This window comes from Miniopterus schreibersii (genome assembly GCF_964146895.1).
Source record: "Miniopterus schreibersii genome assembly, chromosome: 10".
Classification (NCBI taxonomy): Eukaryota; Metazoa; Chordata; class Mammalia; order Chiroptera; family Miniopteridae; genus Miniopterus; species Miniopterus schreibersii.
The window spans coordinates 53,347,955-53,360,737 of record NC_138110.1 but is presented as its reverse complement, the minus strand read 5'-3'; the positions used below and the strand labels follow the sequence as shown (position 1 = coordinate 53,360,737).

Sequence of the window (12,783 nt, the reverse complement as noted above, 5' to 3'; positions counted from 1 at the left end):
CATAACCAGCTTGAGAAGAACCTTTCATCAAACAGCACAAAGAAACAGAATAGAGTAGAAGAGCTGGTGAGGTTATTCGGTTCACTACCATCACTTATCAGATACAGAAACTGAGACCCAGAGATGCTGAGTGACTGATTCAACGTCATTTAGAGATGCAGAAAAAGCAGTGGTGGAACCCAGCTCGAAGCCAGGTATGTGTTCTTTCCATGACAGTAGGCACATCCATCATGTCCATCGACAGTCCTGTCAGTCTGCCTTTCTTCTGTCTCCATTGCTTTTGAAAATGATGGGAGTAGGTTTCTTGAGAAGGGATGTCTGACTAAAAATCATGGCAGCACAGCTATGTGTCCCCGGGCACCTGCCTAATTGCTTGAATGCCCCCTTATCCTTAAAGACTCAAAAGAATTGTCAGGTTGTGAAAATATTCCCTCATTTCCCAGCACAGCTGGTTGTCTATTGCTCTATGCTTCCATGCCCTGACCTTAACCGGCACTCAGAACACTTGATGGTGAAAATTCCTCGAAGGTATAGGTGTATCAAATTTACCTTTGCAATCCCAGCACACACCTTAGGCTCCAAAAGGACTGACTTTGGGCCACAAAGTCCAAGAGGGAGGAAGTCTAGCATCCTTCTGAGCTCCTGGATCACAGTATAAACTCAAGAAGGGTTCATTGTTACTGAAGGAATCTGAACAGGGAAGTCTTCCTGTGTGAGGAAATTCTAATCCTGGAGCCACTGAGCTTTCGACAGACACTACCTGGAGTTGCCCAAGTAGGTTAGGCTGACAAGTGAGTGGGCACTAAGAGGAACTCAGAGGCACTTTCAAAGCTGGCCTCATTTGAGTGAACTTTGTAACTGCTCTTTGGTGGTACTTCCATGAGGCTTACCTCTTCTCCTTCTGCCAAGAAAACTGCTCCCAAATCTGGCTGATCCAGATGCCGGGACTCCAAGACACAGATACGGTGGAGGGGGGAGTAAATCAAGCTAAGAAATGTATGACTGAACATATATTTAGTTTACAGGACTCAGGAGAAAAAACAAGATTAACCACAGCAATGAAATACTCTATATACAATGAGTAGCTCAACAAAGCATTAATGCTACTTTCATAAAGTGGGCTGAGCTTTACTGGTTGTGGACTTCCTTAAGGGTATGAGAAAGGAACACACGAAAAGCTGGAATGTGTTATTTCATTATCTCCAATTTACTTAATTTGCTTGTTTACACACACGATCTGTGTGTATATAACAGTGGCAAGAGCCATTCTCTAAATACAATCTGGTACTCAGACTATGACAGATGCACATGGGAAATGAGGCATCAGTGAACGAACTTCAACGTGGAAAGGCAAAACAAGAATGGTGGCATCCTGGGATCACAGGTGAGCCCCAAAGCCTCTTGTTCAGCACCTGGGACAACAGACACTTTTCAAAAAATAAAAGACTATTTCAACAGGAGACACAGACCCCAAATGGCACTCAAAAGATGTTAGTTTCCCTGCCTTCTCTGGAGGAGCCAAAAAGTTTTAAAGGGCTTAGTCAAGAAAAAGGGGTGGGGGATTTTGCATGAGTTGGGCATTTTACATGCATCATTTCCCTGAATCCTAACAGCATCGGGATTTTACACATAGGAAGATGAGGCTTGATCCTGGTCAGACAGCTCTCAGCAGTGGTGCCAACATTTGAACCCACACCTCAAGTTTGCCTAAGCCCAAACTCAGCTGCCCCAGACTATCTCACATACAGACGGAGGGCATGCTCCCAAGAAAAAGGCAAGGGTGCTAAGAATGAACAGGGAGCAGCAGGAGACTAATCAATGTACAAGGCTAGGTCATGGATACTTTCTGCAGTTAATTGAATGCTGTGTTTGAATCAGACCCACATGAGAGAAATGTCTAGAGATTCAAGTGCGACAAATGAATTTCTGGAGTCACCCTGTGCCTGTTGCCTTTTGGTGCTGAACATGAAACTTTGGAGAGATTTCAGTCCCTTCCACAAGCTCTTGCCACCTACACGACCCCCACTTCCGCCCCACTTGCACTCCACAGGGCAAAAATAATCTCATGGGGCCAATGCTCCCAAACCACCATGGTGACACCCCCTACTTCGGTACAAGGTGGCACATCTCACATTTTGATCGATATAAGGTAACTTGCAGCTCAACTGGATACAAAGGGGATACTAACTACATATTTTAAATACATCATAATATGAAATACAATTTACCCTGAAGGTTTTCCAGAGTTCAAGTGCCTAATAACCTAAACTTGAGTTAGGCCATTCAAGTGTAGTGCTTATCTGTATGCTGTTAACTGGAGGGGTGTGGAGTCAAAGAAGTTTCAAAGATGATTATCCAAAACGCAAGGGGTTCAGCTTGAAAGGCTTAAGGAGACAGCTCCCTTCCCCTCCCCTCACAGAGCATATAACTGTGCCTTTGTGAGGTGGAGGTGACAGAATTTCTAACCCTTCCCAGCACTGTCACAGTCAAGACCACAGAATATCAAGGTGAGAAATTGAGAAAAGGCTGCAAAGGAGACAGAAAAAGTGATTTCAATACCAGTAGAATAGGCCCAGATTTAGTTTGCCTCTGATGGTGGTACAGATTAGAGGAAGGTAAGGCCAAAGTCACGCCACCATTTAATAAGGACATCTTCTCAAACAGCTTAGTTTCTTGCCATCAGAGGCAATGGAAGGCATTCTCCTTCACTTCTGACTTATCATAATCTATCCAAAGGTAAAAATGGCCTTGGGCCACAGCAGACTGATCAATGTACATATCACTCTGAAGCACTGGTCAGTCTATACCAATAATATGTGGTCAGGTAAGTTTCAGTGCAATTACACATTTTATAAAATTACTCTGATTCAGCTTAAAATTCATCATTATTATTAAAAGGTCTAATTTCTGGTTTTATTCAAAGGTGGAATTTAATACCATCAGCCAAGAGTTTGGTTCATAAAAAGTTAGTGTTCCAAAAAAAAACCCTCAAAGCAATCTACACACATGTGCAAAAGTGCAGCAGCAGAGTTGTGAGTTATTTTCAGGAGTTTTGTCAACAAAGAACAAATGCCATAGTTGTTATTAAAAACTATAAAGCGTTCATTCGAAATATAAGGGGGAAAAAAGGTAACCTTATTGCTCCAAACACCAATATATAATAGACAACACAACAGAAAATTATCACTCACTGTTCATTACATGAAAATCATCCAATATTCATTTGCAGAGGGACTCCAGTTTAAGTGTTTTGGTAGGTAATCACAAGGCAGTTGCAATGTTTAACATTCCACGGATGAAACAAATGCTAAAGCCAGAATGTCTTTCAGGCCATGGTTGGTTGTTTTGACCAGAGGGAAATACTGTTAAATAATAGCAATAACAGTCATTAAAACAAAAGATGACTAGAATCAGGGAGAGAACGATGACAGCAGATGAGTCCTGAGGCCCTGGCCTCCCCTTCAGCCACACAGAAGAGGCTTTCCTGATTCTGCCCTGTCACTGAGCCTTAGTGCCCTCTAGGGACAAAAGGGACAGTCCAGATTAAGGTCAAGTCTTGCCAGGGACAAAAAGTGCCTAACTGGAAATGGTGGTGCTTGTGACACAGAGTGATGTCGCCAAGAACAATCTGGGGAATGAGTTCCCCAGACTCCACCACCACCCACCGAAACTGCCCGGTGAGCTTCCTCTCTGATGTAGAATCAATAATTTAGTCAAATAATTAAGAAAAATAAATCAAAAATATATTAGCCATTGTCCTGCTGTTGTTCCTTGTGTTTTTCTTTTATTTCTTATAACTGTCTTGCTTCAAATTCAAAGTAGAGCTCTGGGGAGGAAGTCCTGGGGAAAAAGATTTCAGATACCAAAACCCGTATGTCCCATACCAACCCAGCAAACCGAACAGGGTGCCAAATACTTTCTGGGACAGGTTGTGGAAATAAACGGCAGTGCACAGAAACATCCACACCCAAATGAAGGTCAGGAAGCCCAGGGCGACGACCAGGGTGGTGATGGCGGTGTGGAGATGGTGGCTTCGGTCGGTCTTCACCTCATGCAGCACAGCCATCTCCTCCACAATCATGAGGGCACAGAAGGTCAGCAGGAAGGAGTGGCCTGAGATGTCAAAGCCATACCAAAAGCCTCCTTCCCTGTGGCACTGCTGCTTACTCTGGTACTCCTTTCTGATCCCCTCCAGGGCTGGTGACTGGTAGCAGCTGCCTGTGTAGTGTTCAACATTGGAGAAGATGGCTGTGCAGACATACCAGATGGCCGTGCCCACAAGCAGAGTGCTCAACCGTCGCAGGACCAGGCCAGCCTTGCCCGTCAGGTGATAGTTGGTGAGGGCAATGAAAGGCAGGAGGAGACAGAAGGTCCAGCCCCAGGCCACTTTGACAAAATACCTGGCAGAGGAGGAAAGTGGAATTGAAGAGAGGGAACATGGTAGAGAGGAAACAATGTCAGGAATCAGGTCTCTAGACTCTCAAGGGAGGGAAAATGAGAAAAGTTGATAAAAGCTACAGATAACAACTTACTAAGTACTTTAAGTGTATTAACTATTTAATCCTCAACTACTCTATTTGGTAGGACCTGTTGTTATCTCCATTTACAGGCAAGAAAACTGAGGCACAGAGAGGTATCACGCCTAAAGTGGAGATCATATGTGATGAAGCTGGGATTTAAATCTACGATCTGTGATCTTAAGCACTACGCTATCTGTTCAGGAAAGTCATAAGAACTGGGCATCCACCAAATGCTGAGAGCTTTCACCTACCTTCACTTTCCCATAGAGTGCTCACACTCCCTGGGAGGAAGGTATCATTTGCCCCATTCTAGAGATAAAGAATCTGAGGCTCGGAAAAGTTTAATAACTTGCCCAGGGTCACATTCACACAACCCGCAGATTAAACCACGGGCCAGTCCAAAAGCCCACGCTTTTTCTACCCCGTGGTTCTTTCCCACGTGGCAGAAAATGATCTCGGAAAAGAGCCTGACTTCACACTAGAAGATCCAGCCTCAAATCCTGACTCTGACTTAACTTGATACCACACTTCTCTAGGGCTGTTTCCTGGGCTGTCAAACAGAACTGAGGGAACCGTACGATTTTTTAAAATCCCTTCCTGAGCCGATGATTCACTAGTTCCTTTCCATGAACTAGCACAGAGGCTTGGAACAAAATGCCAGAATCCCTGGCTACTGGCAAACAACAGGGACTCGTCTGCCAGGCTGCTTGGCTCCCAACCCACCCAGGCCAGATAAAGCAGCAGCTGCCTTGCCCCCCCCCCGCCCCCACCAAAGGTGGCTGACCTGGGGACCAGCTCCAAGACACTCGGGGGCTACTCCCACTCTCATAATCCATTCTCATAGCCCAGCCTCCAGGGTGGGTGAGGAAGGAAGGCGGGCCAAGGGCAGAACCACCCTTTCCTGGGTCCCAAAGGTTTCTAAAACGCCACTCAAGGGCCTGTCCTAAAACTCTTCCCTGAGACTAACACTCAGAGGTCTTGCCAGAGCCCAGGCCTGTCGGGCACTGGCCGGAGCTGCTGGGGGCAGACACCCGGGTTTTAAGTAGATACCAGGCGTTGGGCTGATTGGGGGCGACGCTGCCGACACTGTGATTCCAAAGAACCTAGGCCCACGTCGAGGAAGAAATTTCACCTTTCAGAGCTTACCTACGACAGCAGTGTTTCTGTGCAATACACGTAAAATCCAGTTTAAAAAAAGAAGGAAAGCAAAAGGAGCGAGCGGGTGGAGCTGAGGGGACGCCCGGCCCGCTCGCCCTCCCGGGTCGCGGCCACGGCCCTTCAGCGGCTGCGGAGTCCCGGGAGCTCCCGGGAACGGGCAGGTGGGCACGGGCCGTCCCCGCCGGGGTCGCGCTTCGGCGGCGGCGTGGGGCGGGCGCGCGGGCAGCTCCCCCAGGGCGGGGCCGACTCTCGTGCCAAGCGGCGACACAGGCGGGCTCTGCCGCCTCCCACCCTGCACCCCCCAGACACAGACACACAGGCCCCGCAACCCCGCTCGTCACTCCCCGCCCGGCCAAGCGCGGGCTGTCTCGTTTGGGGGCACGCACGCTAGGGACACCAGCTAAGCGGGGCCCCTCGGTCGCGACACGCGCGCAGACGCTGTCATGACCGGCAGGGCTTCCCCGTCCACCGACCCGGCCCCCGGGCCAGGCGGCAGCCCCCGGCGCCGGCGGGACGCGCGAGGACCCGGGGCGCACTCACACGTTGAGGACGTTGCGCTTGTTGCTGAGGTAGCTCTCGGGCAGCGGGGAGAGCTCCTTGAGGAGGGAGCCCGCCAGCATGGAGGCCACCAGCGCCCAGGGCAAGTAGCGCCGCACGGCCTCCCGCACCAGCGTCCCCCTGAGGAACCACGCGCAGCGCTCGACGTGCTCCATGCCGGACCTCGTCGGCCACCGTCCGCCGCCCCGCGCGCTCCCGGCCTCCGTCTCGCCTTAAGCCGAGGCCCGAACGGCCGCCTCCTTCCCGGCGCATGCGCACCGCCCGCGCGGCGCCCCCACCCCCGAGGAGCGCTCGCGCTCCCCCTCCTGGCCATCGGCGGCCTCGGCGCCGCGCGGGGCTCCCAACTCCTGGCTCGGCTCCCGGCCTCTCCTCTCGCCTCCCTCAGTCCCGCCGCGGGCGACGCGCTCAGGCGGCGGGCGGTTCGAACCTGAGCCTCCGCGTCCTGCTCTGGTCTGGGAAAAGGGGCGTGGGGGAGTCTTTTCTGGAGGCAGGAAGAATAAATGTAGCACTGTAGGAGTTAGAACAGTGGTCACGGCATCACTTAGTCACTCGTGGAGACTTGGAGACACCTCCTCCACCTGGGCCTTGGTTTGCTCTTCTGTAAAATAGGGAGACGAGAAGAGGTCACTCCCTCCCAGAGTTAGTATATGAACTCGAGGTTCATGATGGTGATCCAGGTACAGGGACATGAGATCAAACTTCATTAGAAAATAAATGCGTAACACAATGATTGAATTTAAATTTTAAATTATTAAATTTATTTTCACTTTTAAAACACCTCCTTGTATTAAGTAAAAAATGCTGGAGGTTGCCCGGCCGGGCGTGGCTCAGCGGTTGAACCTCGACCTGGGATCCAGGCGATCGGGGTTCGGTTCCCAGCCAGGGCGCATGCCCGGGTTGCGGGCTCGATCAATGACTCCTCATCATTGATGTTTCCATCTCCCTCTCTTTTCCTTTCTCTGAAAAAAAAAAAAAAAAAAAATGCTGGAGGTCGGGCCTTAGGGCGATCCGGTGAGGGGGTGAGGGTTTCGGAGGCTCGTCACTGCGTCTCGGGGAGCTGAAGCCTCGCATCCCTGTCGCGGCTGGATGTCTAATTCAGCGTTTCCCAGGCTGGAGTCCTTGCTTTGCTACTGTATCAGTTTCCTAGGGCTGCCGCAGCAAATTACCACAGTCTGGTTGGATTAAAGCACAGAAATTTACTCTCTGACGGTTCTGGAGGCCAGAAGTCTGAAACCAAGCTGTGGACAGGCGTGGCTCCTTCGCGAGGCTCCGAGGACGGATCCCCAGGGCCCTCCCTGGCTTCTGGTGTCTCCTGTCCGTCCCTGGCGCTCCTTGTACCTGTGTACAGCGGGCCTCCGTTTTCCAACGTCTCCGTTGCCGAACATTTTGGGTTAGGAACGCCATAAGCCAGGGAGGAAATGCTTCGGTTTTCGAACCCGTCTGGGAAGTCGAACATGCCACACGGCTTCCACGCAGGGCAAGGTCCTGAGGCCCAGCTGTGGGCTGCGGGTCCCTCGTTTCCCAACGTTTCAGAACTCGATCGGGCTTCCCGAGCGGGTTACATTCGAAACCCCAGGTGCTGCTGTAACTCCAATCTCTGCCTCTGTCTTCACGTGGCCTTCTTTCCTCTGTGTGTCTTCTCTCCTTCTGCTTTTCAGGACACTAGTCATTAGATTTAGGGGGCCACCCTAAACCCAGGGTAATCTCATCTTGAGATCCTTAATTAGATCTGCAAAGACCCTGTTTCCAAATAAGATCATATTCCCAGATGCAACTCTTCCTAACTCCAGGTTCGGTGACAACAGCCATGTTGGGAGTATTTACACTAGGGAAAGTGTCCAGTGCTGTAAATCAGGGCTTTGTTAGATTGGGATGCAACTCCATTTATCAAAACATGGTTGAATTGAAACTATAGGTTGGCTGTGGATACAAGAGTCCAGCAAAAATCAATGGGAGCATTCTGTGAGAATCATTTAGCTATGTAGAATCCACAACAAAGAATTGTTTATTTCACTATTTTAAACTATGTACTACATATTATTTACATTAAGAAAAATTTATAACAAACTTACATACATATGTCCTTATACATTTCCCCTTAGACAGCTAGTTGTTAAACATTTATCAACAAATCACTGGTTGTGATCCACTCCACACACAAAATATATATGTAGCATATAAATGAATATATATGCTAATAGATACATAGATATAGCTATAAATATAGCTTTATGACAATTCATGATAGAATTTGCCTTTACTCTGTATAAGGCACTCTGATATCTTTCTATTCAATTATAAACTCAATTAAAAATGCCAGTCATGACCCACATAATTGATTTTACAACTCACTAATGGGTGGGGTTCTATAGTTTGAAAAACACTACACTGGATTTTAAGGCGTTGGGGGAAGATGCTCTGCACTTGCCCACCAGAGGGTGATAGAGGACCACAAATATCAGGGCTCTGCCTTGCCTTAGACCATTGGCACTACCTAATTGTTGGTTTTCATTCCTTCATTTATCTATTCAATAAATACATGTTAGAAGTATATGGTTTCTGCACTCAAGGAACTTGATATCTAGTGGGGGTGATAATCATTAATTTATTCAACCAATCAGCATTTATTAACCATTTACCATGCACCAAGCATGGGTCTAGATGTTGGGACCTCCCATGTTTAATAACTTCAGATTTAAGATCCTTTAAATATACAATTTCCCACGTTTTTTAAAAATATATATATTTTAATTGATTTTAGAAAGAGGGGAAGGGAGAGGGAGAGACAGAGAGAGAAACTTTGATTGGCTGCTTTAAAAGTCCATTACATAAGGTTTAAAAATTTTCAAATTATCATAATTTTGACCTTTGCTCAGAATTTTATATTTTAGTTTTCTTAAAGTCAGGCTTTACAGAAGCACATGGCTTCGAATTTACAGAAATGGAGAACTAGAAGGAAAAATTTGCTATAAAAAAGTAACATTTTCTTATTGAATGCTAAATGTAATTGCCTAAGCAAACCCCATATGTATGTTGCTTTTGTTACAAGGATTTGGAGGTTATAGAACTTATCTCAAAGTCTGAGTTTCTCTTGGACAAATAAACACTCTGCTTTTTTATTTTTTTGAAAATCGCTTTTACTTGTCTCTTTATTTTGATGGCATTGTGGACTGATTGCATGGAAATCATCTGAGGTTAGAATTGTGCTTTGGCCAGGCTGAACATGAATATATGTAAACTGGAGGTTAAGTAAAAGGAAATGTAAGTTTTTGCTGCCTTCTATAAGTAGTTTTTCTTTTTTACAAACACATTACATTCTAATGCCACTGTTTCATAAGATTAAATTCTCCTGGTGCAGAATACAAAAAAATGTGAGTATTTCCATTAGAAAAGAGGTCTCTATTTTGACAGTGATCTTGGTCTGTTTTAAAGTAAACTGGCCTGTATCACTTGATTAAAAGGCAAAAACTAAGAGGTCTTTATGGATTAGGAGTGTCATCAAAGCTTTTCTTTTTAAATATACTTTATGATTTATTTATTCATGTATTTATTTTCTGGCTCCCCAACTTGAATGTCAGCCCCAGAAGGTCGGGAACGTTGCCTGTTTTATTCAATAACACATCCCAAGCATCTAGAATTGTGTCTGGCACCTATTAAACATGCAAAAAAAAAAAAATTTTGTAAAATAAGTTAAAGAATCATTAATATGTGATGTAAGGGAAATTATTTTAAAATTTAAATTGCCTCTTTATAAACAGAAGGGAAACAATGGGAAATAATCATTATGAAATTGATCCTAAATCACTGTGAAAGGGGTTTTCTGGTCCATCAAGTTTGAAAGATGCTGAGGTAGAATGATAAGAGGTCAAGTAGAGGATGCTTGGGGCCATGAGGAGAGAGCCCTGTAACAGGGACAGGCAGGCTCAGGGAAGAGTTGTTGGAAGAGATGATTTCTATATAAGCAGAAGTCTGAAGGAATGGCCAGAGGACCAGTGGGAAGAGGTCAGTCCTGGAAGAGCAACCAGCAGGTGCCCTTTTGTTGGCTCTGTGTGTGAAATAACTCACCCTGGGTTGGCAGGGCAGATAGGCAGCCAGTAATTCTCCCAGCGGGCGGCGGGCGGCCCCCTTTGTCTACAGCTCCTGGCCAGCCAGCAGAAGTGTTCTTACCCAGCACCAACTCCTTCCTTCTGAGCTCTCCCCTGCAATGCCTCCCCCATTCTTAACCCCGGGCCACCTCTCTTTCTGGCTGGAGGGGATGACTAGCCACCCCTGGGAAGAGGCAGTTGAACAAAGCCTGTGTCTGCCAGAGGCCAGGATGCCTGACTGCTTAGCTGTGAGGGGGCTGATACCCTCTGGCTGTGCCTCACTGTACATAACCCCTGGCTGCCAATTATCTGGGCCAATTTGGGCACAAGGTCAGAAAGGCTGGCGTGGGAGGGCAGGAATCAAGGAGAACATCAGAAGGGCCTGCCAGGGACGCTGCACCATCCCCAGCAGCTTTGAGGACCCTCCTGCAGACCCCAAACTGACCTATCTCAGGCAGTCACAGGGCTAAGCACTGGGAGGAGGGAGCTGTTGCCTGAAAGAGTTGTTGGTAATATTAGGGGGTAGGGAAGCAAGGAACTGACTATCCCAGGGTCAGTATACCTATGGGATGGAGGGAAGACATTAGGATCAGAGGTTTTGGGGGTGTAGGCAATGTCTTAGATCCTATGTCCTAGGTCCTAGTTTTTTTTGTTGTTTTTTTTTCAATCCTCCTCCAAGGATATTTTTTCCATCACTTTTCAGAGAGAGTGGAAGGGAGAGAGAGAGAAAGACAAGAGAGAGGAAGAGAGAAACATTGATGTGAGAGAGACACATCAATTGGTTGCCTCCCACACGTGCCCCGACTGGGGCTGGGGATCCAGCCTGCAATTGAGGTATGGTACACGCCCTTGACCACAATGCAATCAAGACCCTTCAGTCCACGGTCCGATGCTCTAACCACTGAGACAAATCAACTAGGGCAACAATGTCTCAGTCTTTTACCTGTGGATCATCGCATAGATGTTTGTTTTAAAAATAGTCATTAAACTATATATTTATATTTTATAAATCTTGCTTATAATTCATAATTTATGAAAGGATATACACACACACACATATATAACACCAAACTTAGAATAAAATGCCCAGGTTCTAAAAAGAACCACTATCTTATTGAGCCTTAACTAAGTGCCCAGTGGCACTGTGCTAAGTGCTTTACTGTACAGTTGACCTTGAACAATGCAGGGGTTAAGGGCACCAATCCCCCTGCAGTCAAAAATCCATGTATTACTTTTGGCTTCCCAAAAACTTAACTACTAATAACCTACTGTTGACTGAAAGCCTTACCGATAACACAGTCGATTAATGTGTATTTTGTAGGTTATGTAGTATATTATATACTGTATTCTTACAATAAAGTAAGCTAGAGAAAAGAAAACGTTTTCAAGAAAATCATAAGAGAAAATACATTTACAGAACTGTACATATTTTTTGAAAAAAAGTCTGAGTGTAAGTGGACCTGTGCAGTTCAAACCCATGTTGTGTAAGGGCCAACTGTATTTGATTCGCTTCCTTCCCACAACAACCCACAGTACTATTATTACGCCAGCCTACAGATGGACACACTGAGGCTGACAGAGTGACTTAGCCAAAGTCACACAGCTAGAAATCCGGCTCAGCTGGGGTTCACACCGGGCTTGGTATGCCCCGAGGTGCTTAGCCACGAGCCCACGCTGCCTCCTAGGCGTGGGGAGTGCCGCTCTGACCAAAAATAATGGCTCTGCAAGTCCACCAAGTAGCAGTAGATAGGGTTTAGCAGCCGTGTTTTAAAATATAGTCAGACAGACATGGGTTCAAGTCTAGATTCAGAATTTACTTGTCTGATCTAGGGTAAGTCACTTACCTCTCGGTTTCCTCACCTGAAAATGAGAACGGTATCCTGCTACCTTTGTTGCCCAGAGAAATAAGTGAAACCTTATTTTACTCGGCGTCAGGTGTACAGTAAGCGCACACTAGGCGGTCACCTCTAAAATCCAGATGCTCAACTTAGGCTGCCCGTTGCGGCCTGTGAGACAGGCGAGGCAAAGTGGCAGCGTCTCCACCTAACCGACGGGAAGTCTGGCTCAGCTCTCAGGCCACTGAACCGCAAGGAGGCCCAGAGGGTCCCACAGGCCCCTTCCCACTCCCGCCCCGTTGGATTCTTAGGGTCGGGCGCTGGGATGTCACCGCTGGGCCGTGCTCCACGCCCCGCACAGGAATGCGGTGGGCAGACAGGGGCGCTGACGCCCAGGCTTTTCCGCTCCAACTGCGCGGGCGGGCAACGCAGCAAATTCCGCAGGCACACCTGGCCACGCAGCTGCTGGGACCGGGCCGGTCCCCAGGGCACGGCTCAGTCCCCAGACCGCTGGGCCAGGGCTCAGAAGCATGGGGTGCCCCTTCAGGGTTAAGCCTGCCTGGCCATCTGCACCCTCCAGTTCCTACTCCTCCGCTTTTTCGGAGGAAAGAGGGGCCCTTTTCCTCT

The 12,783-nt window shown here is 47.5% G+C and overlaps 1 protein-coding gene across 1 annotated transcript; it reads right to left on the bottom strand.

Annotated features, from left to right (window-relative positions):
• Window positions 1-1,186: 1,186 nt before the first annotated feature.
• FITM2 (fat storage inducing transmembrane protein 2) lies at window positions 1,187-6,501 on the bottom strand. The gene is made up of 2 exons (XM_081149475.1): window positions 6,219-6,501; window positions 1,187-4,400 (listed from the first exon to the last, which is right to left on the bottom strand). The coding sequence occupies exons 1-2, from the start codon at window positions 6,389-6,391 to the stop codon at window positions 3,785-3,787; spliced, it is 789 nt and encodes a 262-aa protein (XP_081005601.1). The 5' UTR covers window positions 6,392-6,501; the 3' UTR covers window positions 1,187-3,784.
• Between the last annotated feature and the right edge of the window lie 6,282 nt (window positions 6,502-12,783).

What these genes read in the sequence shown, in the direction of transcription:
- FITM2 (XM_081149475.1), bottom strand. Translation starts at nt 6,391, where the DNA reads ATGGAGCACGTCGAGCGCTGCGCGTGGTTCCTCAGGGGGACGCTGGTG. An exon ending in AAGCGCAACGTCCTCAACGT is followed by an intron (nt 4,401 to 6,218) that starts GTGAGTGCGCCC and finishes CTCCTCTGCCAG; the next exon opens with GTATTTTGTCAAAGTGGCCT.